This window comes from Nannospalax galili, unplaced genomic scaffold (genome assembly GCF_000622305.1).
Source record: "Nannospalax galili isolate Female #2095 unplaced genomic scaffold, S.galili_v1.0 scaffold513, whole genome shotgun sequence".
NCBI lineage: Eukaryota > Metazoa > Chordata > Mammalia > Rodentia > Spalacidae > Nannospalax > Nannospalax galili.
This window is the reverse complement of record NW_008334861.1, coordinates 3,114,299-3,138,408: the sequence shown is the minus strand read 5'-3', so window position 1 is coordinate 3,138,408 and position 24,110 is coordinate 3,114,299. Positions and strand designations below refer to the sequence as shown.

The following is a 24,110-nucleotide window of genomic DNA, read 5'->3' as shown; positions in this document are numbered from 1 at the left end:
CTTCTACTAGACACCAAGACCATGAGGCACGAGTGCACTTTGCACAGGTTTTTACTGAAGGGACTGGGGAGGGGGGCACCCCGGCCAGAGGGCTGAGAGCCCAGGGAAAGGCACACAGCGGCAGTGGAGGGTCTCCCTTTTGGTGAGGCCTGGCTTCACAGAGACAGCACCTCTTGTGACCCCTCTTTGGCACTGAGCTGGGAACGTGGTGCCCTCACTCACACCATATAGGCAGAGGGCACCCCCCAGTGGCAACTGGCAGTGTAGGCTGGGGGGGGTGGCACCAGAGGCTGGGCAGCCTGAAGGGACTGCCCGGCTGCCTCCTGTGCTGGCAGGGTGCTCACATTGGAAATGGAGACAGCTATAAACAGGAAATCCAATAAATTAGATTGTAGAAGGAGAAGGTGGAGGTGTGAGATGGACAGGGCTACATTCTTCTTGTGGCTTGCCATTTTGGGAGTTTCCATGGGGAAGGACATGCTTGAGGCTCTGTCTGACTCTGGGACCCATTTGGCTATTCTTATGGCAGGAGGGGTGTTCTGTGGGACACGGGTCTTCACTGGCCACCCTAGGAGATGCCAACAGAGGGATGGACCATGAGGTCTTTGAGGGACCAAAGAGGGAATGATGGGGACTTTAGTTTCACAAGAGGCATGGCCCACAACCACCAGGCTTGCCACACATTCTGGTTGCTGGCAGTAAGGGGAGAATTGTAGGGGTCCCTGCTCCTGGTCATTCCCCTGGCTCAACCACATTGGTGTGGGGTCAGGACTAGGGCCTCCAAGCCCCATACCCCTCCCCAGAGAAAAGTAAAGGACTCGTTCCCCTGAACAGGGCACAGTTTGTGGGGCAGACCCCAGGGTGAAGGCTGGGTGGATATGGGAAGCAGGATGCCACCCTTCATCCACTTGCTTGAGGGTGAGGTCTTCAGGGGGAAGGCAGGCAGGTGGCCAGGAGGCTTGGGAGGGGAAAGGCATGCAGGGCAGGGTGGGAGCTGCAGCTTCCTTCATGTGATCCGAGAGCCTGGGGAGTGGGAGGCTGGGGACTTGGTACCCGGTCAGGTGGGAACACCTGGGCCTGGGAGGCTGGCTGCCATGGGCTGTGGGGCCGCAGCCTCGCCCAGGATCTGTCGGAGCTCCTGAAGGCGATGCTGCATCTTGGGGATGCCAGCCAGCTGCTGCTCCAGCCGCTGCTTCTCCTCAGTCAGGCTCAGACGGGTAGCTGAGTCCAGCTTCTCAAACTTCCAGCCTCCCTCCCCATCAAACTGCAGCAGGTGTGTGTGGTACTTCCTGGCCAGAGAGGGACAGGAGGCTATCACAGCTGCTCTCCCCTTAGGTGGCAGCCCCAACTCCAAGTCCAAGAGCACTTACCACAGGGAAGGCCGATGGGTGATGGACAGCAGCGCAATACCAGCGTCTTTGGCTGCTTGGAAGATCTTGCCTTCTACATCAATGCTCACTGCACTGGTACACTCATCCAGGAGGGCATACTTGGGCCTTAGGGTTGGGGGCCGAATGAGAGAGGCTGTGGATTTCCCATCACTGTCCAACCTCAAGCCCCAATTTCTTGTGACCCATGGCCCTGCTGTGCTGTGGGGGCGGGGGTTGGGGCTCCTATGGGGAGTATCCATTTTTCCCCTGTTGCTGGGTTGAGATCATTCTGAATGCCCCCCCGCCGTCTTTTTGAGACAGGGTCTCCCTGTAGTCCTAGCTGGCCTGGAACTCTCTCTATGTAGACCAGGCAGGCCACGAACTGACAGAGATCCACCTGCTTCTGCCTTCCAAATGCTGGGACTAAAGGTGTGTGCCACCACGCCTAGCCCTGAATGCTCTTAAAAGTCACCCTGGGGCTTACCTGTGGTAGAACATGCGGGCCATGCCAATCCTTTGCTTCTCACCCCCAGACAAGACATCTTTCCAGTCACACACGGCCTCCCAACCTGGGCAGGAGGCAAAGTGCTCAGCTCACTTCAACAAGGGCCCAGTGAGTGTCAGGGGACAGCCAGGGGAAAATGAGGTCAATGAAAAGCCCGGACACATTTGACACTGGAAGAGCTTGCCCAGCTGCATGCTCCTTTTCTGTGTCCTCACCTGCCTGTCCGAAACACTAGTAACTAAAAATGAACCAGAATTGTTTCCCCCACAAAAGAAATACTGTAGGATTTTGAGTGAGGATCTTTCCAGACATGCTCAATTGAGTTGAGGTCATGAGGGTAAGCACTAATCCAATGTGACTGGTACTTTTATAGAAAATGGACATTTGGATACACAGATATACACAGGATAGCCGGCATGAAGATGCACGGAGAAATTGGTTGGCCATCAGTCGAGGAGCGTCCCCAAGTGTGTCCTTCTTCACATCCTCTAAAGGAGCTAGCCCTGCCACACCTAAATCTGTCTCTGGAATGCCAGGAAATAAAGTTCTCCATTGAAGCCCCTGAGTCTGTGTCACTTTGTCATGCAGCCTCAGGACATTCATGCAAGCCCTAATGGGCTGCCAGCGAAGAACCTGCCAATACAGCCCTCAGCAGGCAGCAGATGTCAAGGGCAGAGCCCCGGGGATGGCTGGAGTTGGTCTCTCAGGACAGAGGCTCCTTACCAGAGGGACTGGGCCATGTCTCATGGCCTGGTGCCAGCATCTTGGCAGCATTCGGAGGATTGAGTGAGCAGGTGAGGAGGACGATTTGTCAGGATGGCGGGGCAGAAGTGCAGTCTCCTCTCCTATCATTCATCCTGCCTTCCTATGTGACTAGAAGTTTTCTCAGGGCATGTGGCAGTATACAATCAAGCTCACACTTTAGCTTGCCCTGTGGTAAGGTGTCACCATGGTGTTCAATTCTGGCCGGAGGGATGTGAGGGTGTCACACATGTGGTGCCTGTGTGCAAACAGAAATATGTGCCTGGCCAGCTTACCCTACACAGAGGAGGGCCATCTTGCTGAAATGCAAAAGTGACCTGTCGCTTGGTTGCCTAAAGTCTTTCAGAGTTTCCATTCTCTCTCACAGGAGCATCCTATGTGTCCCTCTGTAAGCCAGGACCTCCCTGTTCCAAGTCCTGGTTGCAACTTGCCCTGCTGTCCTCTGGTTCCAGCTGGTAACTGTCCTGGATTCTAAGGGGCTTGCTCAGACTTCTTTTTCAACAGATGATCTCTTGAGCACCCAATGAGATGAGTGCCCTGCTAGAAGTCCCCGTTTCTGGTACCCTGATCAAACTTCTGGTACCCCAGCTACCTGTTTACCTGTCCTCCCTGCCAGGTGAGGCTCGGGCTTCCAGCAGGCTCTTTGGACTCCTATATACTGAAATAACCCTCATCCCCTGGGACTGGAGGGAGAGGCTAGGGGTAGGGTGGCAATAGGCTCCCTATCAGGGTCTTGGGACAAAGGGCAACTAACCTGTGCTTGATGCCCCACCCCTACCTCCTTCCCGCTGCAGGATGTGGTGGAGATGCACGATGTCCAGAATGGCTTCCAGCTGCTGCTCTGAGCAGCCCTTCCTCCGCATGTCCTCCACAGAATCAGGATAGATCACCTGGTCTCGCAAGGAGCCCACAGACATGTAGGGCCTGTGGGAAAGCTGGATGTCCACTGGGGGAAGGGTAGTCCTGTTTCCCAAGGCTGCTCTGCACCTGGCTACAAAGCCTTCCAGGTAGTGGACACATCACACCCAGGTACCCCCCAAATAACATGACCCCTCCCACATATGTGCATGGACACACTGTGTGCAGCACCCCCCCCCCAAATCTGTGGGCATGAATGCAAGAACCTTCATCTGGATCTGAAATGAACAGGCTGAGTTTGTGCTCCTGGCTATCAGAATCTAGCACAGCATCTTGGCATCCTCTCCTGAGGGGTGGGCTCTCCCATAGCCCAGATGGGAAGAGGTGGGGGAAGGTCAGAGAACAGGCTGGCTCACCTCTGCGGGATGTAGAACATGCGCTGTGGGGGGGGTTTATAGAGTACACCGCCGTATGTGGGCCAGAGTCCACCCAGGATCCGGAATAGAGAGCTCTTGCCACAGCCATTGGGGCCTGTGATGAGCAGGTGCATGCCCTCTTCCACCTGTGGAGGCATTAGGCCTTGACACTCAGGGCTTTACTCTCCTTCCCCAAACCTGATATCCTGTGACATACTTCCTAGCCTCAGAAAGATTCTTACATCTGGGATGGGGATGTAGCTCAGTTGGTAGAGTGCATGTCCAGCATGTACAAATCCCTGCCCAGCACTGCATGGTTCAGTCCCCAGTACTACTTAAACCATGCATGTTTGCAATGCCAGCAGTTGTAAGGTGGAGACAGGAGGATCATAAGTTCAAGGTCATTGTTGGATACATAGCAAGCTTGAGGCCTGCCTCAGCTACATGAGACTATCTCAAAAGAAAAAAGAAAGAAAGAAAGAAAGAAAGAAAGAAAGAAAGAAAGGAAAAGCAAGCTTCCTACATCTAAGGCTGGCAGGTGAATAGGGTTTTGCTATGCTGCCCACACTGGCCTAGAACTCACAATTTTCCTGCCTTAGCTTCCTCAGGGCTAGGATTATAGTGTGTGCTACCAAGTCCATTTTTGATTTCTTAGTGACTATAGGGCCACAGGGATGGGGTTCAATATCCAGAGCCTCAACTAAATGCCTAGCGTAGGACATAGGGAAATGGACAAGACCTGGCTCTGTTCCCCAAGGCCCCAACATGGCTGGAGGGCACAAGGCCCAATGGTTTCTTTTGCTACAACCAAATGAATGTGTTTTAGGATCCCATCAACGGGATCCAAGTGTAATGTCATTTCCTTAATCTGGGTGTCGTGGCACACACCTTTAATCCCAGCATTCTCAGCACTCTGGAGATAGAAGCAGGAGGCTCTCTATGAGTTCAAGGCCAGCCTGGTCTACACAGCAAGTTTCAGGTCAGCCAGGGCTACACAGTGAGACCTAGTCTCAAAAGAAAGCGTGTTTTTTTTACAAGCTGCTGGGGAAAGACACTTTCTTCACAGTTCTAGACCAACCCCCCCGCCTCACCAAGGGTAAAAGGGTAAAGGTGTGGGGGGTGGGCACAGAGGATGGCTCCTGTGTTCAGCGATATGGGCCTCAGGGTCCTTGTGGTCCCAGAGTAGCTGAGCATATTGCTCACATTAGAGTTCAAGCAACAGTGGTAGGAAGTTCCTCCTCTGTTAGACTCCTACATAGTGCCACTGACGGCTGGAACCGGAGAACTCAGGTCACAGAGGAGGAAGGGCACCCTGTAGCAGACACGACACAGCAGCCCCAGCACTGTCATTCTTACTCCTTTCCCTCTTTCAGTGTGGGTGTTTCCTTATCTGTGAGAGATAACACTGCACAGGGCTCCCAAGAGGATCCAGGTCCTGGCCTTTGCTTTACCCTGGGCACTGCGATGAGCTGACTCTGCCCCCTGAATTTAACTGTTGAAGTCCTATCCCCTGCTATCTCAGAGTGTGACGTGTCATTGCAGCAGGTGCAATTAACTAAATGAACATGAAGGCACAGTGGCGTGGAGTGAGCCAAACGCAACATGACTGGTGGCTTTACAAAGAGGGGAGACTTGGATAGACACAGGCAGAGGGGTATGTAAAGATGAAGGTAGAGAGCAGGGTGACACAACAGAAGCCCACAAACACCAGGAACTATCATCAGGGAACCAGAAGCTGGGCAAAGCCTGGGGCACATTCTCCCCAAGATGGAACCTGTCCTGCCCCCTGGAGCTAGACTTCTGGCCTCCAGAACTGGAAAGGACTCCATTTCTGGTGTTAATGCTGCTCAGTCTGGGGGCTTAGTTAGGGAAGCCTGAGGATGCTCACTGCATGAACCGTCGACTCTGGAAGACAGGAGTGGCAAGAGGGCTCTGGCTTCCTCAGGCCCTCGCCCTGTTCTACCCATCCTGCCTCACCAGCCTTGCTCTCCTCCCAGCTGCATCCTGCTCACTTGGGCCTCAGTGTCTTTGCTTCCTTGGGCTTCCTGGGGCCAGTCTGGAAACCACCTGGCTTGGATCTATCACCCATCAGCCATTGCCCTAGGCCCTAGGGACCACTCCACTATGTTGTGCTGCTTAGGGACATGATCTGTGACCTGACTCAACTGGCTCACAGGAATCTTGTCCTCTTCCTCCTCTCCAGGCTCTGTCCCTCAGCAGAAGGCAGACGCCTAACACTTCCACCTCCTCTCGCCTCTTCCCTGCTTTCTCTCCTGCTGGGACATGGCAGGCCCCAGCCCTTTGTTCCTCAGCTCTGCACTCCAGTTGTGTCTACCTTCGGGGGAAAGCTTCCCTGAACTTCCTTCCGCCCAAGGGTGATCACCCCATTGATGGCCTTTGCTGCACTTTGGACTGTAGTCTAACTAGGGACTTCTGTAATTCTTTAGTGCCCACCTCCTTTGGGGATTTCTTGAGGGCAGCCCCCTCTCTAATTAAGCTTTGGTTTCCAATACCCAGCCCAGAGTTCTAGGAAGCCTGCTGAAATGAATGAAAGATCAGTCCTGGAGCATCTAGGTAACCCTTGGCCAATAATCAGCTCTCATACTATTGCCTTAGAACTCATGGACAGAGACACACTGGTCTCTCAACTTGACCTTGGCCTATCTGCCATATAGACCTGGGGACAATGTCACTGCTAGCACAAGGCCCAATGGTTTCTTTTGCTATAACCAAATGAATGTGTTTTAGGATCCAAGTGTAATGTCATTTCCTTAATCTGGGTGTAGTGGCACACACCTTTAATCCCAGCATTCTCAGCACTCTGGAGATAGAAGCAGGAGGCTCTAGGCAAGAAGCCAAGAGCTAGGGCTCACAGATGCAGGTGGCTGGGCACTTGGGAAGTGTACCCTAGCCCCAGTTACTTGGTCTAGCCTGGTCAGCACTTTCGGTTGGGCACAACTCCTTCCCTTGACCTACCCTGATGTTGAGGCTGGCCACTACCACCTCTCCTGTGGGTGTGATGATGGGGATGTTCTCACAGATGATCCCGTGTTCCACGTCCACCACCTGGCCTGCAGAGAGAACACATAGGGGAGGTACATAGCATTCTGCCTTGCCTTCTCTGTGCCCTGCTGCCCACTTCTGTTCCTGCTCCCTTGATATAGGCTTACTTACCCTGATATCATACCCATGGGTTCCCAAATAGGATGGTGTGGTTCAGGGCCCCATGGGAAAACAGCAAGGTCTTCCAACAAGCTGATACTCCCAAACCAAGTAGCATGCCTTACCTAAGCTGTTACCTTCTGGTCCTCCGGAATCTAAGGCACTGAGTGGCTACTCTTGCCCTGGTGGCATTCCTTCCTGACACCATCGTAAAGTCAGCTTCAGTGCCTGAGCCCTACCCTGACCCCTGTGAGCTAACAGCTGGCTGAACTCTCTTTCATGGTTGCACTATCTTGATCTCTTTTTTCTTTTCTTTTCTTTTTTTTTTTTGTCTTTTTGAGACAGGGTCTCCCTGTAGCCCCACCTGGCCTAGAACTCACTATGTAGACCAGGCTGAACTCACAGAGCTCCGCCTCCCTCTACCTAGGAGTGCTGGGATTAAAGGTTTGTGCCACCACACCTGGCTTTTTTTTCCTTTTGTTTCTTTTTGAAACAATCTCATACTATAGCCTTGAACATGTGGCAGTCCTCCAGCCTCAGCCTCCCAAGTGCTGGGGTTATAGGCATGAGCCATAACTCATGAATTTAAATCTTTTATTTTTATTGCACTGCTGGGGAATGAACCCTGGGTCTCACACATTAGGCAAGCACTTTGCCACTGAGCCACATCCCAGCTCTCACAGTGTTATTTCTCTGTGTACTTTGTGTGGGTGTGAGATTCCGTGCTCTGAGAGCCTAGAAACCCATCCATCCATCTTAACCAGTAACCCAGGCCAACACCCTTGGAAGGGAGCATTAGCAATTGGGCAAGCCTTCCTCCTGAGAGAACTCTCCCTATCTCACCGCATACAAGTCCTCGATGACCTTGTCAGCAACAAATCCTGGGTGGACAGGGATGGATGGGATGGAGTGTGCAGGAGTTCCCAAGTGTTGGGGTAGGAAATAGGAGGAGCTGAGGCAGTAGGGAGGAAGGCAGAGGAAGTGCTCTGCAATAAGGCCACTTTACCTTGGATCTTCAGGGGCCCCTCTATACGGACACCAGACCGTACCATGACCCCAGATGCAGCATGAGCCTCCTCTGGATCCCCTGGCCGCTTGAAACGACAGTGTTGAACATCTTCGAATACCTGGAACATCTCATATACCCGGGCTGTGTAGCCAGCCAGCTCTGTCACCTGTGTGTGTTGGGGGGGGTGACAACACGGGCTCAACCCAGCCATCTTAGGGATGGGGAGGTAGTCAAGGTAGGGGCTGCAGTGGGGCTACCTCCTTGTAGGATGACATGATCCTCTCAGTGGCATCTGCAGCAGCTGTGAGGAGGTTTCGGGCAATGGTGAAGGCTTCTGTGCGCTCACTCACCAGCTCTTCCTCTTTCATCTCCAAGGCTGCTTTCTTCATGGCTTCTGAGTCTACAAGCCAAGGTTGGGGGCAGGGAGACAGTGGAAAGTCACAGCCAAGGTGTGGCAAGACAAGCCCTGCGCAAACTACAGACACACAGAGACCCAAACACACATACACAAGTGCATCTGTCTTCCACCTCCCACCACAAATGAAAACTACCTCACAGGAGGAGAAAATGAGTCAAACTTGATGTTTGATATGATTTCTTAGCTATGAGACCAGAAGTACAAGCAACTAAAGAAAAAAACCAGGTCAACCTGAACTTCAAAATTATTTTGGCCACCAAAGGGCATCATCAGTCAAGTGTAAAAGGCATTGTACAGACTGGGAAAGAATACGTCTAAACCACCTATCTGGTAAGAGTGTAGTTTTCTTTTTAAAAAATATTTCATTTATTTTTATTTTATGTGTATGAGTGTATTGTCTGCATGTAGGTAGATGCACCCATGTCATGCAATGCCACAGAGGTCAGAAGAGGGCTTCGGATTCCCCTGGAACTGGAGTTAAGGACAGTTCGTAGCTGCCATGTGGGTGCTGGGAATCGAACCCAGGTCCTCTGCAAGAGCAGTCAGTGCTCTTAACCACTGAGCCATCTCTCCAGCCCCGAGTATAGTTTTCTTAAAGAAAAAAAAAAGAGAGAGAGAGTATAGACTACACAAAAACTTTTCTCAGACCAGATAAATTCAGCACTTGGGAGGTGAAGGCAGAAGGGTCTTGAGTTAAGGCCTCAAACAAAAAAACCAAACCAAACCAAACCAATAAAGAGATAACCCAATCAAACAGGAGGCAAAGGATCCAAGTAAGATTTAAAATGGGTCAGGTGTTGATAGCTCATGCCTATAATCTCAGCACACTGAAGGCTGAGTCAGGAGAATTGCCATAAGTTAGAGGCCAATTTGAGCTATAGTGGGAAGCCTTCTCTCAAAATATAAAGATATAGGCCAGGCATGGTGGCACATGCCTTTAATCCTAGCACTCAGTAGGCAGAGTCAGGCCATGTGAGATCAAGGGCAGCCTGGTCTACATAGCAAGTTCCAGGCCAACAGGGGCTACAGGGAAACCCTGTCTCAAACAACAACAGCAACAACAAAAAGGTATAGGGGGCTGAAGAGATGATGGCTCAATGGTTAAGCATGTGTAATGCTCTTGCAGAGGACCCAAGCTTAGTTCTCAGCATCCACACTGCATAGTTCATACCAACTCTGGGGAATCCAACACCCTCTTTTGGCCTTTGTGGGCACTGCACTCATTTGTGCATATACACAGATACAAATACATACACAGAATTAATAATAAAAAAATATATGTTAAAAAATAAAGATTTATAAAGAGCAGTAAGGTTGGCCGATGAGATGGCTCAGCAGGTAAGAGCACTTGTCACCAAGCCTGATGACCTGAGTTTGATCCCCAAAACCCACATGGTGGATGGAGACTGTCTTTTTCAGACAGAGTTTCCCTGTAGCCCCAGCTGACCTGGAATGGAACTCGCTTTGTAGACCAGGGTAGCCTTGAACTCACAGAGATCTGCCTGCTTCTGCCTCCCAAGGGCCGGGACTAAAGGTGTGTGGCGCTACGCCAGCTGGAGAGTGTCTTCTTGATCTCTACATGCATACCACAGCACATGTGCTTCCCCCTCCCCTACCACAATAAATAAATCAATGTAATAAAAGTATTTAAAAATGAAAAGGCCAGGTATGATGGTGCATACCTTTAATCCCAGCACTTGTGAGGCAGAGGCAGGCAGATCTCTTGTGAGTTCAAAGGTAGCCTGGTCTACATAATGACTTCTAGGCCAGTTAGTGCTACATTGTGAGACCCTGTCTCAAAATAAATAAATAAATAAATAAATAAATAAATAATAAAAAAGAGGACTGGAGAGATGGCTCAGTAGTTTCATTAAGAGAACTTGCTGTTCTTGCAAACAACCAGGGTTTGTTTCCCAGCTCCCATATGGTAGCTCACTAGTGTCTATAACTACAGTTCCAGGGGATCTGATGCTCTCTTCTGGCCTCTGTGGGCATTGCACACACACAGTGTACTTATATACTTGCAGACAAAAACATTCATACACATAAAAATTTAAATAAAAAATATTTTAAAAAATAATAAAAAGCTGGGTATGGTAGCACACACCTTTAATCTCAGCACCCAGAAGGCAGAGGCAGGAGGATTCCTGAGATCAAGGGCCAGTCTGGTCTACATAGCGAGTTCCAGGCCAAAATATAAAAACAAAGGAAAAAACAAAGAAAAGAGCAGTAAGTTTCCAAAAAGATGTTTGAAATGATTAATCATTAAGGAAATGGAAATCTACAGCACCAAGGATAGCTTGAGCAAAGAGAGATAAGAGCAGACACTGGCCAGGTGAGAAGTGGGGCCTCATCCATGGCTGGGAGAAGATAAAATGGTAAGCTGTGTGTTGCCATGGAAAACTACCTGGTGGTTCCTCACAAAGTTAAATAGTGAGTTACCAGAGGACCCAGGAATTCCTTTCCTACCTATACAGTCAGGAGAAACAAATACATGAGCCCACATAGAAGCTTGTGTGGAATGCTCACAGCAGTGCTATTCATAACAGCCAAAAGGCAGACACAACCAGCATGCCTACCAATGGATAAACAGATAGACATAGTGGTATATGTTGTAGAAGAACAAAACTAGATCTCTATCGCTCATCCTACACAAAATCAACTCAAAATAGATCAAAGAAAGACCATTATGTAGCTTGGTGAGGGAGTGCACTCTTGTAATCCCAGCACTTGGGAGGTGGAAGCAGGAGGATCAGAAGGTCAACATCATGTTTGGCAACATAATGAATTCTAGGCCAACCTTAGGTACATGAGATCATCTTTGAAAAAAAATTCTGGGTACTAGATTACACACCTTTAATCCCAACACTCAGGAGGCAGAGGTAGGAGGATCTCTGTGAGACTGAGGCCAGTCTGGTCTACATAGTAAATTCTAGGCTAGCTGGGGTTACAGGGAGACCCTGTCTCAAAAAGACCAAAAATAAATAAATAGCAAAAAAATCAAATAATCTAATCAACAAATGGGCAAATGCAATGAACAGAGTAGTTCTCAAAAGATGAAGTACAAATGATCAATAAATATATGGAAAAATGTTGAACATACTGGGTCAACGAGATGGCTCAGCAGAGAAACTGCTTGCTGTGTAAGCCTGATGACTTGAGTTCGATCCCCAGAACCCATGTAAAGGTGGAAGGAGAGAATTGACTCCACAAAGTTGTCCTCTGACCTACACATGCATGGCACATACCTCCCCATCACATGCAAAAATAAAGAAAAATGTTGAGGCCGAGCATGGTGGTGCATGCCTGTAGTCCTAGCACTTGGGAGGCAGAGGCAGGCGGAGCTCTGTGAGTTTGAGGCCAGCCTGGTCTACATAGTGAGTTCCAGACAAGCTGGGGCTACAGGAAGATCCTGTCTCAAAAAGACCAAAAAAAAATGTTGAGGGCTGGAGAGTTGGCTCAGCAGTTAAGAGCACTGGCTGCTCTTGTAGAGGACCTGGGTTCGATTCCCAGTATGCACATGGTGGCTATCAACTGTAACTCCAGTTCCAGGGGATCCAATGCCCTCTTCTGACCTCTTTGGGTACTGAAGGAGACAGGCACACTTACATACATGCAGGAAAATGCAAATCAAACCTATACTGAGATTTCATCTCATCCTTACCCATCAGGGAAATGCAAATCAAAACTATAGTAAGATTTCATCTCACCCTAGTCAGAATAGCTATCATTAAGAAAACAAATGATAAGTAGGGTATGGCGGCACATGCCTTTAATCCTAGCACTTGGGAGGCAGAGGCAGGTGTATCTCTGTGAGTTCCAGGCCAGCCTAGTCTACATAGTGAGACCCTGTCTCAACACCCTAAACCCCTCCTCAAAGATAAAAAATACAAATGACAAAGAATGCTGGAAGGATCTGAGGAAAGATGAACCTTACACACTGCTGATGAAAGTGCAAACTGGTATAGCTGCTATGTCAATCAGTGTGGAGGTTTCTCAAAAAAACTAAAAATAGAACTCCCATAATAACTCATCTGTACCACTCCTGGGCATAAACCCAAAGGACTCTAAGTCCTACCAGAGAGATATATGGACATTCATGTCTATTACTACACTATTCACAATCGCTATGAAATGGAACCTATCTTAATTAACAGATGAATGGAAAATAAAAATGTGGTATATATATACAATGGAATTTTATTCAGCCATAAAGAACAAAACTATGTCATTTGCTAGCAAATGTTTGCAACTGGAGATCATCATATTAAGCAAAATACATTGGATTCAGAAAGACAAATACCTTATTTTCTCTTATTTGTGGATCCTAGAAAAAATACATTCAGATATAACATAGAAGGGACACTGCATGAGAAAAAGGAGATTAGTAGGGGAGAGAACAGGAGACTGTAACAGGAGGTGGTAAATCTGGTACATTATATACTTACTTGAATAAAAATGTCTTTATGAAACTCATCACTTTTTTTTTGAGACAGGGTCTTCCTGTAGCCCCAGCTGGCCTGGAACTCACTATGTAGACCAGGCTGGCCTCGAACTCACAGAGATCCACCTGCCTCTGCCTCCCAAGTGCTGGAATTAAAGGCACGTGCCACCATGCCCAGCTGAAACTCATCACTTTTAAGTGTACAATGAAAGTACACTTTAGGTCAGACATGGTGGCACATACCTGCCTCAAAAAAACATAAAGAGAAATTGTGGTGTATGCATACAATGGAATTCTTAGTCATCCATAAGAAGTAATGAAGGACTGATTCATCTTCCAACACAGATGAACCTTGAAACAACAATCATGCTCAGTGAAAGAAGCTGGATAGCAAAGGTCACATTTATATGATTCTATTTCTATGCAATGTCTAGAATAAGCAAATCCATAGAGATAGAAGGCAGATTAGGGGGTACCAGGGGCTGGGTGAGGGAGGATAGGGAGGGGTTGATAATGGGTCTGGAGCTTCTTTTGGGGGTAATCAAAACCTTCTGGACTTAGATAGTGATGACAGTTGCACAACAGTGAATACATTATAAACCACTGACTGCATGCTTAAAAAGGCTGAATGGTATGGTCTGTCGATCACATCTCAATAACATCGATTAGGAAAATGAGCCAATAGGCATCTGGCTTTGTTTCTTGGCACAAGGAGCTCCTGTCACCTAGAATGCCCCCACCTACCTTCTGTTGGGTTGTCGGTCCCTTTCACCATACATGTGGATTTCTTCACCCAACACCCCCTGAGTTTTGTCTCTGAAGTATGCTTTTCCCCTCCTGACCCTGCTGTTATATACATGCTCTCTCACATACCCCACTGAACCACACATCTAACCTCTGTTTCCTCTCGAGAGTTGCTCCTTTAAACCTTTTCTTTCTGTCACAGTTTACACCCCATGGTCATGCCCTTCAAGTCTGCTTCATTGACATTTGGATTCTTTTGGCCTTATTAACCCACAGAAGGGCAAGGTTTTTAAAGGCTTTATTATTATTTTAAGGGTGTATGTGTGATGTGTGTGGGCATGAATGTGACAGCATGTATGTGGAGGTCAGAGGACAACTCTATAAAGTTGGGTCTTTCCTTCTACCTTTATGTGGGTTCCAGGGGTCAAATTCAGATTACCAGGCTTGTAGGGAGGCACCTTTACCCGCTGAGCCATCTTGTCAGCCTAAAAGCAAGGTTTTTACATGTGGAACCTGGAAGCGGGGTGGGGAACAGGGAGGAGACCACTCCCAAGGGCCATTGAGTACTAAGTACATGTGGGTGAGCATTGAGCACCCACTGGGAAGTTATCAAGGGGCCAGGGGTTATGTGGCTGAAGCACTGGGAAAGTGCTGTACCCAGGGGCGTATGCTCCTCTTGAGTAGGTATTGCCTGTTGAGTAGGACAGGGAGGAAAATGTCCAGAGAGTTAGCTCAGACTAGTTTAAGCTGAAAATAGGACAGGATGGAGAGATGCTTTTGGGGCCTAGACCAGGAAACTGGGGAAGTGAAAGGTCTATGGCTGTGTTAAGCAAAGTCTAAGGGCTCCTCTCCCCACTGTGTCCTCAAGGACACAGCTCCACCAGGCAGGTGGAACACCATCTCTCCTTCCCAAAGTCCAGACAGCTTTTCCTATCTCAGTGGGACAAAGGAAAGGGATGTGAAGGGCTAGAATACTTGGGCAGCAGCTACCACCCTACCTTGAGGCAGAAACCCTTGGGGTTTTGGGAAGCTAAAGCTGGCCAGCAGCAGCACAGACCAGTGGCAGCCCCACCCCTCTCCCAGCCCTGAGGCTACCATTGCAGGCCAGCAAAACAAAGCAGATCTAGCAGGACTTTGTGTCCCGTGCATTTAATCCTAGAAACTGGGAGGCAGAGGGAAACATAAAGATGGCAGATTACAGCCAGCTGGGACTAAAGGGAGACCTTGTCTCAAAAAAACCAAACCAAACCAAACAACAAAAAACAAAGCAGATGTAAATCATCCCCAGTGTCTAAGTGTCTGCTTCCTCCTAGGAGGTCATTGAAGTACATGGAACATCACTTGCCACATCTAAGGGGGGCGGTGGGATTCCCCTGCGAAGAAGTGGCACACACAGAGAGGCAGTACTTGGGAGAGCAGTAAAGCAGGGAATGGCAGAGAAAAAGTGTGATTGTCAAGGAAGGTCCGGCCTAGGGACAGCGGAGGAGCAAAGCAAAGCTAGGACAAAGGAAGTACAGACTGAGGGGCAGTCAGGATTGAACATTCTTAAAAGAGTGTGCAGCAGCTCCAAAGGCATACCTGGTATTCAGGGGAAAAGGAGGCCACTGTAGAAGTGAGCCAAGCAAAGGAGATGGGAGCTTCCTCTGTGCATCTTTTAAAGGAGGACCAGGGGCAGCACATGTTCTTTGCTCATGCATTGCTGCATTTCCCACAAGCCTGGCATAGAAGATGCTTCAAAAAGTTCTAGGTCTTCAGAGAAAGGAGGAGGTTTGGGGACTGCTATGAATGATCTGCCTAGTTCTAGCCATGAAGAGATTGGATATAGATAACTCCTCAGGGCTAGTTTCCTCAGTCCATGTGCTTGGAGTGATGTGTGCAGACTGGCTCAGGTACCCATGCCACCCATAAGGTGTATTCTTTAAGAATTAGTGTTTTCCTCCTAGAGGTCACTCAGAGACAAAGACACAGGCAACTGAGGGGGAGCTCCAAGGAGGAAACTCAAGCAGGAAGAAAACTGGAGAGCCATGTGTTTCTGAAACAAGTCAGGCCAGATATACATACAAACAACTGAAAACACCCCACCACTGGACTGGATGAACTATAACTCCTTTTACAGCAGAGCTGTGCTTGAAGGAAAACAGGGGAAATTCCCAGGAGCAAAACCAGGTGATCCCTTGTGATGCCCAGAGAGACAAGCACGGAGGAAACATGAAGCTTTCCTGGCTTTGCTTGGGCCGAGCTACACTGATCAACAGCTCTCCAGGAAGAATTTGGAACAATGTGTCTGGGATTCAAGTGAATTCTACCTTAATGTTTAGGAACCCCTTTTTTCCAAGCTGAAACATGAACAAGAACACGGCCTCCAAATGGCTAATTACCCCTAAAGGATATAATTATACCTTCCCAAAGGCCATGGTGATTCCCTCAAGGAAATGATCCTCCAGGAGTAAGGAAGGACCAACAGACAGAAGATAAAAGTAGATGAGACCCTCAAGAACTTCAGAAAACCAAATAAAACTGTTGGATGGAGACTGGAATATGATGAAAATGATAGATAGCATGAAAGAAGTTATTGGAAAGATGAGCAAATCAGACACTTTTAAGACCTTGTTACAAACCACCAATCAACCAATCTACCCACCTACCCCAAGGACTGGGGGTGTACCTCAGTTGGAGCATACATGTTTGCCATGTTCAAGGCCTTGGGTTTGATCCTCAGCATCACAAAAAAAAATAGTCTGAAATTTCTAAGATAACTTCTATCTTAGCACTTGGGAGGCAGAGGCAGACTAATCTCCGTGAGATCCAGGCCAGCCTGGTCTACATAGCAAGTTCCAGGCCAGCTGGGGTGATAAGGAGACCCCATCTCAAAAACCAAAAAACCAAAACCAAACAAAAAAGCTAACTTCTGACCAGCAAGATGGCTCAATGGGTAAAGCACCAAGCCTGACAACCTGAGTTCCAGCTCTAGAAATGGTATGAGAGAACCAACTCCCATGGGTTATTCATTCTCATTCTCTCTCTCTCTCTCTCTCTCTCTCTCTATCTCTCAATCTCTCTCTCTCTCTCTCAAAAAATGTTGATTGGGTATGGTGGTATACACCTTTAATCCTTGCATTTGGGAGGCAGAGGCAGGTGGATCTCTTTGAGTTGAAGGCCAGTCTAGTCTAAATACCAAGCACCAGGCCAGCCAGGGCTACATAGTGTCTGAAAAATTTTTTTAAAAGAAAGGTTCTAGGGGTTACAGAGATGGCTTAGTGGTTAACAGCAGTTGCTGTTCCTGCAGAGGACCAGAGTTCAGTTCCCAGCACCCAGACGGTGACCACTTGTGATTCCAGCTCTAGAGGATCTGATGCCCTCTTCTGGCCTCCAGGAGAGCTGTAGTCCGTGGCACACACATATACACACATACGCATGAATAAAAATAAAAATAATCTTTTAAAAAAAGAAAAGATCCATTTTCAAATTTCTATTTGAAGTAGAATCAAACATTACAAAAATAATCACTGGAATATCTAAAAAAATTCAATTTAGTCATGGCTGAGGAAAAAATAGGTGAACAGGAGAATTTAGTGAGCAAGAAAATTGAAAGCCTAAATATTTGAAGGACATACAGCAAGTCTGAAGCAGGACAAGTAGGAACCCACACCTAAACACACTGCAGTGAAGCTAGAGAACGCCAAAGACAAAGAAAATGATAAAGGTACCTAGAGAGAAGAGGCATATTACCGATAATTAAACTGATGACAGATTTTTAACAGCTACGGAAGATGTGAGAAGACAATGAACTATTGTCAAATGACTGGGAGGAATGAACTATCTCCTAAATTCCCATGTCCAACCTAGCTTTAGCTCAGGAATAAGAGTGAAATAAAGACATTTTCAGACAACAAAATAATTGAAAATGTTCCATGATAAATCCTTTGCTGAAAGGTTAGGCATAGTGGTGCTTACATGTAATCCCAGCATTGGGGAGGCCAAGGCAGGACGATCCCAAGTTCAAGGCTAGCCTGGGCTTCATAGAGAGATTCTGTGAGTTAGCTTTTATCTATTCCTTTAGTTGGCAGTGCGGGGGGGAGGCCTGGAGAGAGAAGGCAGTCTAAATATTATCAAAATACACTGCATAAAATTTTGAAACCAAGCCAGGCCTGGTGGCATACCCCTTTAAGCTCAGCGCTTGTGAAGCAGAGGCAAGGGGATCTCTGTGACTTCAAGGCCAGCCTGGTCTGTATAGTGAGCTCCAGGCCAGCTGGGGCTACAGAGAGCCCCTGCCTCAAATAGGCCAAAAAAATTGGAATCAATAAAAAAGTATTAAAAAAAAGAGTGAACTTTTGAAAGATGTGTATCTGAAAGAAGGAACACAGAAAGGATTGAAATGTAAGAGGGGAATGCTGACAGAGAAATCAATATACACATGGGTAACTTTACACATGCACCCATCAGACTAATAGCAGAGAATGAAAAGCATATGATAGGTGTGGTGGTACACATCAGTAATCCCATCATTTAGGAGATAAGTAGAAGGATATAGAGTTCAAGGTCGGGGGCTAGAGATGGGTCAGCAGTTAACAGCACTGGCTGCTTTGGGAGAGGATCCGGGTTCGGTTCCCAGCATTCACATTGCAGCTAACAACCATCCATAACTCCTGTTCCAGGGAACCTGATGCCCTCTTCTAGCTTCCACAGGCACTGCCCACACATGATACACTTCTATGAGGGCAAAACATGCCTACACATAAAAATTAATAAAAGAGTTCAAGGTTACCCTCACCTACAGAGTGAATTCAAGGTCAGCTTGGGCTGTAAGAGACCCTATCTCAAAAAACAAAACACATAGCCTGGAGAGGGCCTGGAGAGGGAAGAAGAGGGTCATAATGTTATCAAAATACACTGCATAAAATTTTGTAATCAAAGCTGGGCGTGGTGGCGCACGCCTTTAATCCCAACACTCAGGAGGCAGAGGCAGAGGCAGGCGGATCTCTGTGAGTTCGAGGCCACCCTGGTCAACATAGTGAGTTCCAGACCAGCTGGGGCTACAGGGAGACCTTGTCTCAAAAAGACCAAAAAAAATTTTTTTTTGGAATCAAACCAGGCGTGGTGCTACATGCCTTTTGTTCTAGCACTCAGGAGGCAGAGGCAGGCAGATCTCTGTGAGTTTGAGACCAGCCTGGTCTACATAGTGAGTTCCAGGCCAGCTGGGGCTACAGGGTAGACTCTGTCTCAAAAAGACAACCCCCCCCCCGCAAGACCAAAAAACACCCCCCCCAAAAGTGAAACTAAACTTCAGGCTGGGTTGCAAAGAGAGGTGCGCTGGAGGTGACTTCTCCAAGGTGAAGTGTTCTAAGGTTTAGGAGGAGGGGAGCTATTGACTAACCTAAGAACACTTTCAAGAATGCAGGCTAACCTTCTCAAGGGCAACCACTAAAAATTGAAAGAAGAAACTGCAAAGCAGTAGAGGAACAAATGGAAATAAAGAACTCAGTCATCAGTCTCAGCCTACTTAGGCCCCATGACCAAAAGAACAGGGAACACAGTCCTCCCACTCCCCCTCAAAGCAGGGAGCTCTATCTACCCTTGCAGCTTTGGAGAACACCAAGGTGATGAAGGCAGTCTCTATCCTACCTCCAGTTACAATTGGGCTGAAGACAGAGACAAGTGGGCAAGGGTACACACATGTGGAGAAGTAGCATGTTGTGGTCCTAAGTTGTGGTGCTAGTCTTGGTTTCTTGGCACCAAGAACCATGAGATGCATACAGGGAGAAAGCCAGTGAGGAACTCTGAGGAGAGCCTAACTTCTGATAATCTCAAGGCCAGAGGGCCTCAGTGTATCCAGTAGAAAGGGCAGGTGTGCTGGCTGAGCTCTGGACCCTTGTAAGTCTAGTGTCTAGCGCTACAGGAAGACAGGGCCTTGGCCCAGCTCCTGGAGCTCTGGCTCTCACCTGACTCTGAGTAGCCAGTGGCCGTGATGATGGGGACGGCCACCATAAGCAGGCCGGAGGCACTCCACACGTACTTCATAAGGAACTGCTCCAACATGATATACCACAGGCGTTCCAGGAGGATGAGGTTGATCTGTGAAGCCAGGTCCCGATAGGAGTGCTGGAGCAGCGCCAACTCCACCTGCCGGGGCAACAGACACCCAGAAGTCTTGTGGCAACTCCTGGGGGGGCAGTGAGAGCCCCCAAGTGCCACTCACACATCCTATACTCTTTGATGACCACAACAAAGCCAATTGGGGCAGGATCAAGTCTCAAACACTGCTGATAGTACGGGACTGCCTGGTGTTATGGGGCAGCTCCCCTTCCATTTCAATTACTGTCCTGGTTGGGACACTTATCACTCACCTCCCTGTACCCTGCCTGGGCAGTTTCTGAATCTAGGCCCCTGAGGGCAGTTCCCTTTCATCTTCCACTGACCCCATTTCTTTGGGCTCCCTCCCAGAATCTCCCTACCCTGGAAATCATGAGCAATGGCTTTTCTACTCTAAGCAAAGAGCAGCAAAGAGAAGGATAACCAATGGTGAGGCTCTTGGCTTTGCAGAACTCAATCAGCAGTCTCAGCCTACTTAGGCCCCATCTCCTGCTACCTTCCCAGAGTTCCTTTCTGTGAGAAACTTGAGCTGCACTTTCCCATCAAAACCAGGAGAGTACGCTCTCAAGCAGATGCAGTCAGACAATTCTCAGAAGAGTCCAGAGGTACTGGGAAAGGCTCATGGCAGGGTGGCTATGGGGTCTCGGATTGCTCTGCCTCCCCATGCCCAGCCTGGCACTGGTTGTTGAGTGTTTCCACTTCTCTCTCCATTTGACTGTCACACACTTCATTGCATGTGTGTATTTTCATGTCCATTATGGGACACCGAAGCCCAGATAGTCAAAGTGACCTGTCCAAGCTCATACTGCCTGGAGGCGAGCAAGTGGCACAGGAATGTGGACTGCACTGGCAAGGCTGTGAAGAGAACCAGACTCTTTTTGTTGTTGTTGTTTTGAGGTACTTGGAGATTGAACCTAGGGCCTTATTCGTGTTAGGTAAGCAACTCTACCATTGAACTACATCCCCAGCCCTAGAATACCAAACCTTCTGTTTGTGTTTTTAAAGACAGGGTCTCATTATGTAGCTTTGGCAGGCCTAGAACTATGTACCTGGAATGTCATTCTATAGTCCAGGCTGGCTTTGAATTCACATTGATCCTCTTGCCTTAGTCTGAGAAGCAGATTCTTACAAATGATGCTGACTTAAGATTTGCTTTGTTCTCTCAAGCAGGTTATATCCACAGTATACACAGACATGTGCATTCACATAAGCAGCCTGGTCCGAAATTCTAACAAAAGATACCCTGCTGTTTGCCTGCCAGTCAATTTATGGCTTTTGCCACAAATTTTTGACCTGAGTCTAGGTCTCTGTCCACAGGACATCAGCCCGGTAGGACTGGACTGGGCCATGTGCCAGCACAGCAAGGGTAATCAACCCACCTGTGGCAGCCCATCACTTCATACAGCTTTCCAGCTGAGGCATAGACAGGCAGTCCAAGGATGTACATAGGGGCCCTGGGTCCCAGGAACTGAACTCCCTGAAAGTGCTATTTCCTGAAGCCAGCCTAAAGGGAGCCCTTCCGAGTACCAGTGCTCTCTCTTCAGTGCCCTCTGCCTGGGCCGGCTCACACATGGCCCAGCTTTCCTCAGGCCTAGTCTCTCATTCCTGAAGTGAGTGCACCACCTTGGAGCACCCTGGTAATCCAGGCTTGTGCCTCCAGCTGCCAAGGCCATCGGTGCCAAGCACCTCACCCAAGGCCCTGGCTGCTTGTCAAGGCCCTGCAGCCCAGCATGTGAGATAGGATAAGGGAAGAGAGCTTATGGTGAAGGCCCGGCCCTTCTTTTTCTAGTCTGCAATCTGGCCTGGCCCCAACCTTTCTCTGCAGACAGAATGCAGGGACAAATCCTTGCCGAAAGTCAGGAATAAGTCTAATTCCCCATAGCTAAGCAGCCAATGAGACGGGGTCAGGGGCAAGAGGCCACCGACCCAGGAAGCACACAGGACTTCAAGAGATGGGTGCTTTGGTATTCCTCCCCGCCCCAAGCACCAGGAACCGAAACCAGTTGCCAGAGCAGGCCTGAGGCAGCTGCAGCCCCAGGCACAAGGAAGGGGAGGGGCTGCTCCCTCAATAAAGCTGCACTGGCCTGGAGTAACCTCTCCCAGCGTCAGTCTGCTCCCCGGTCCCAGTCCACCGGCAGTCCGGGGGCTGAGTTAAGCGGCTGGGTCCCAAGGCGGAAGGGCGGCTACACTGGGGGCAGGGAGGCCTGGGGGTAGGGCAGGAAGCCGGTCCCGCCGAGGCCAAGGCTGGGCCAGGCATCCCTAGTGCTGGGACGAAGGCAGGCAGTTAAGACAGTAGTCTGCCAGGGCAGCTGCTAGCCAAGCCGGTCCGTCCCTAGGCCGGCATGCCTGGGGCTCTGACAGCCTTCACCCAGAGCACCAGCCGCTGCATGGCAGCTCGTTAACCTCTGCTTGGGCTGAGTCATGCCTATAAAGCCCGCCAGCCCAGCCGGCCAGCTCTGCCGGACGCGGGCCTTCAAAGGATCCGGCGATGCAAGAGGCCAGGCAGCAGGCTGTACCCCACCACCCCTATCCCGGACTGCACGGCCGGTTTCCTCCCAGCTGGCTGCAGGGGTGCTGGACTGCAGGACGGGTGTGAGCTGGGCACTAGCTCTCAAACAGCTAGACTCCAAAGTGCCAGGGCTAGGACAGTTCACCAAGCATGCAGAAGTGGCCTGGAGGGTGCAGGCAGCCAATGCTGGGAAGTTCCAGCCCAGTAGGCCCATCTCTGCGTTTCTGCACCTTAAGATTGTGGTCACAAAAAACTCAACCGCAGGCCTGTCCCACGGCCCACCCATATCTCTAACATCAGCCCGAGCAGGTACTGGGCTGGCCCTACTCACAGCTGCCTGCTGTGGGGCTCCTAGCCACTTCCGTTCCAGTATAACCGGCCCCCCACCTGCCCCACCTCATGGCCCCCATAGAAGGCGATCTCTTCTGAGTTGGCCACCACGCGAGAGTGCATGTAGCGCAGCTCCCCCTTCCGTCGGGCCTCCTCGGCCACCAGCTCCCCAAACTTGGGAGAGGAAGCCCGCAGCACGTTGGCTGTAAGGAACACCACGAGGCCAGCGATAGCTGAGGGCCAGGCTGTGCCAGCTCCGCGGGAACGGGCGGCTCGAAGGAGGGTGTAGGAGGTCACCGCCACGTCCAGGAGTGGCTTGGTCAGGTTCGAATAGAGGTGGGCTACTGAGGCGGCAAAAGCTACCACATCCTCTGTCAGAGACTGGTCAGGGTTGCGTAGCCGCCCGTCCATGTTGCTCACTCGGTAGTAGGTTTGCTGCGAGAAGTAGAGGCTGTAGGCATGGGCCACCAGACGGCTGCGGAAGGCCAGAGCCAGCTGGCCCTCCAGGTAGCGGATGGCACTGTTGATGAAGGTGGCAGGAAGGGCGATGAGGAGCCACTGCAGTAGCCGCCAGCTAAAGGCCCGGGGGTCCTTCCGCACGATGCAGCGGGCCAGCCTGCCGTCCAGGCGGGCCACATACACGGACAGGAAAGTTCGGCTTACCAGGGCCGCAGAGTGCAGCGCCAGCAGCCCGGTCTCCCGGCACAGGACTCTGGGGAACAGCAACCTCAGGAGCACCAGGAGTCGCTGCAGGAATACCCGGTTCATGCCAGTCTTGGCTGCCGTGGCCCCAGAAGCTTGTTGCGTGGGCTCCCCAGCTGGCATCTGGGCGCCCCTGGCAGGAGTCAGGCATTGCCTCACAAGAGGGTAGATTTTCTGGAGTCCATAGGCTGTGAGGGCCAGGACCACAGCTGTACGCTTCAGCGTGATCACCCGCGAGGACCGTGGCGTGGACAGCACCGGCATGTCACCTGGACTGGCAGGCAGGCTGGGGGTTGGGACTGGTGCCTGAGGCTGCTGTCGAGGCAGATGCTGGAAGGGCTGTTGTTCTGACCCAGGGCTTGTTGTCTAGGCCGTGCAGTGGTCCTTGGGACTGTTGCTTTAGGCCCCCGGGATGGTGCTGGGGCCCCTGGCTCTGTGGGTTTAGGATCCTCCAGGGTCGTGGCCTCTTCAGGCAGGCCAGGTGGAGGAACCTGGCTTCCCTCTTGCGATCAGATAATCTCTTAGCCCCTGAGGTCAGAGCCTCTGAGAGGTCTCGGCCGAGAGGGCCTCCTCCACCTCCTCTTCCAGCTCCTCCTCCGCCCCTGGTGACGCCCCTCCCCGGGGCGCCTGGCGCGTCTGTCTGCTTCGCCGCCCGGCCAAAGCTTCTGTGACTTTGCCACAGGCCCAGAATCCCCACCCACCCAAACCCTCCCTTGGGGCTAGTGCAGGGAAGGGGAAGCGGAGGAGGGGCAGAAGGCGGAGTCGGGACAGGGGGCGCCCCACCCCGTCCT

At 50.1% G+C, this 24,110-nt stretch overlaps 1 protein-coding gene across 3 annotated transcripts; it reads right to left on the bottom strand.

Moving 5' to 3' along the window:
- Nucleotides 1–915: 915 nt before the first annotated feature.
- On the bottom strand, nt 916–23,995 carry Abcd1 (ATP binding cassette subfamily D member 1). 3 transcript variants are annotated; one of them, XM_008829539.3, is made up of 10 exons: nt 22,684–23,993; nt 19,628–19,808; nt 8,340–8,482; nt 8,080–8,248; nt 6,888–6,982; nt 3,912–4,057; nt 3,392–3,561; nt 1,855–1,939; nt 1,371–1,496; nt 916–1,289 (listed from the first exon to the last, which is right to left on the bottom strand). In XM_008829539.3, exons 1-10 carry the CDS (start codon nt 23,581–23,583, stop codon nt 1,058–1,060), a joined length of 2,247 nt encoding a protein of 748 aa, XP_008827761.1. In that variant the 5' UTR covers nt 23,584–23,993; the 3' UTR covers nt 916–1,057. The 3 variants fall into 3 exon arrangements, with proteins under 3 accessions (XP_008827761.1, XP_008827762.1, XP_029417692.1); XM_008829540.3 differs by having other exon boundaries at nt 3,416–3,561; nt 22,684–23,992; XM_029561832.1 differs by lacking the exons at nt 916–1,289; nt 1,371–1,496; nt 1,855–1,939 and adding an exon at nt 2,642–2,875 and having other exon boundaries at nt 22,684–23,995.
- Between the last annotated feature and the right edge of the window lie 115 nt (nt 23,996–24,110).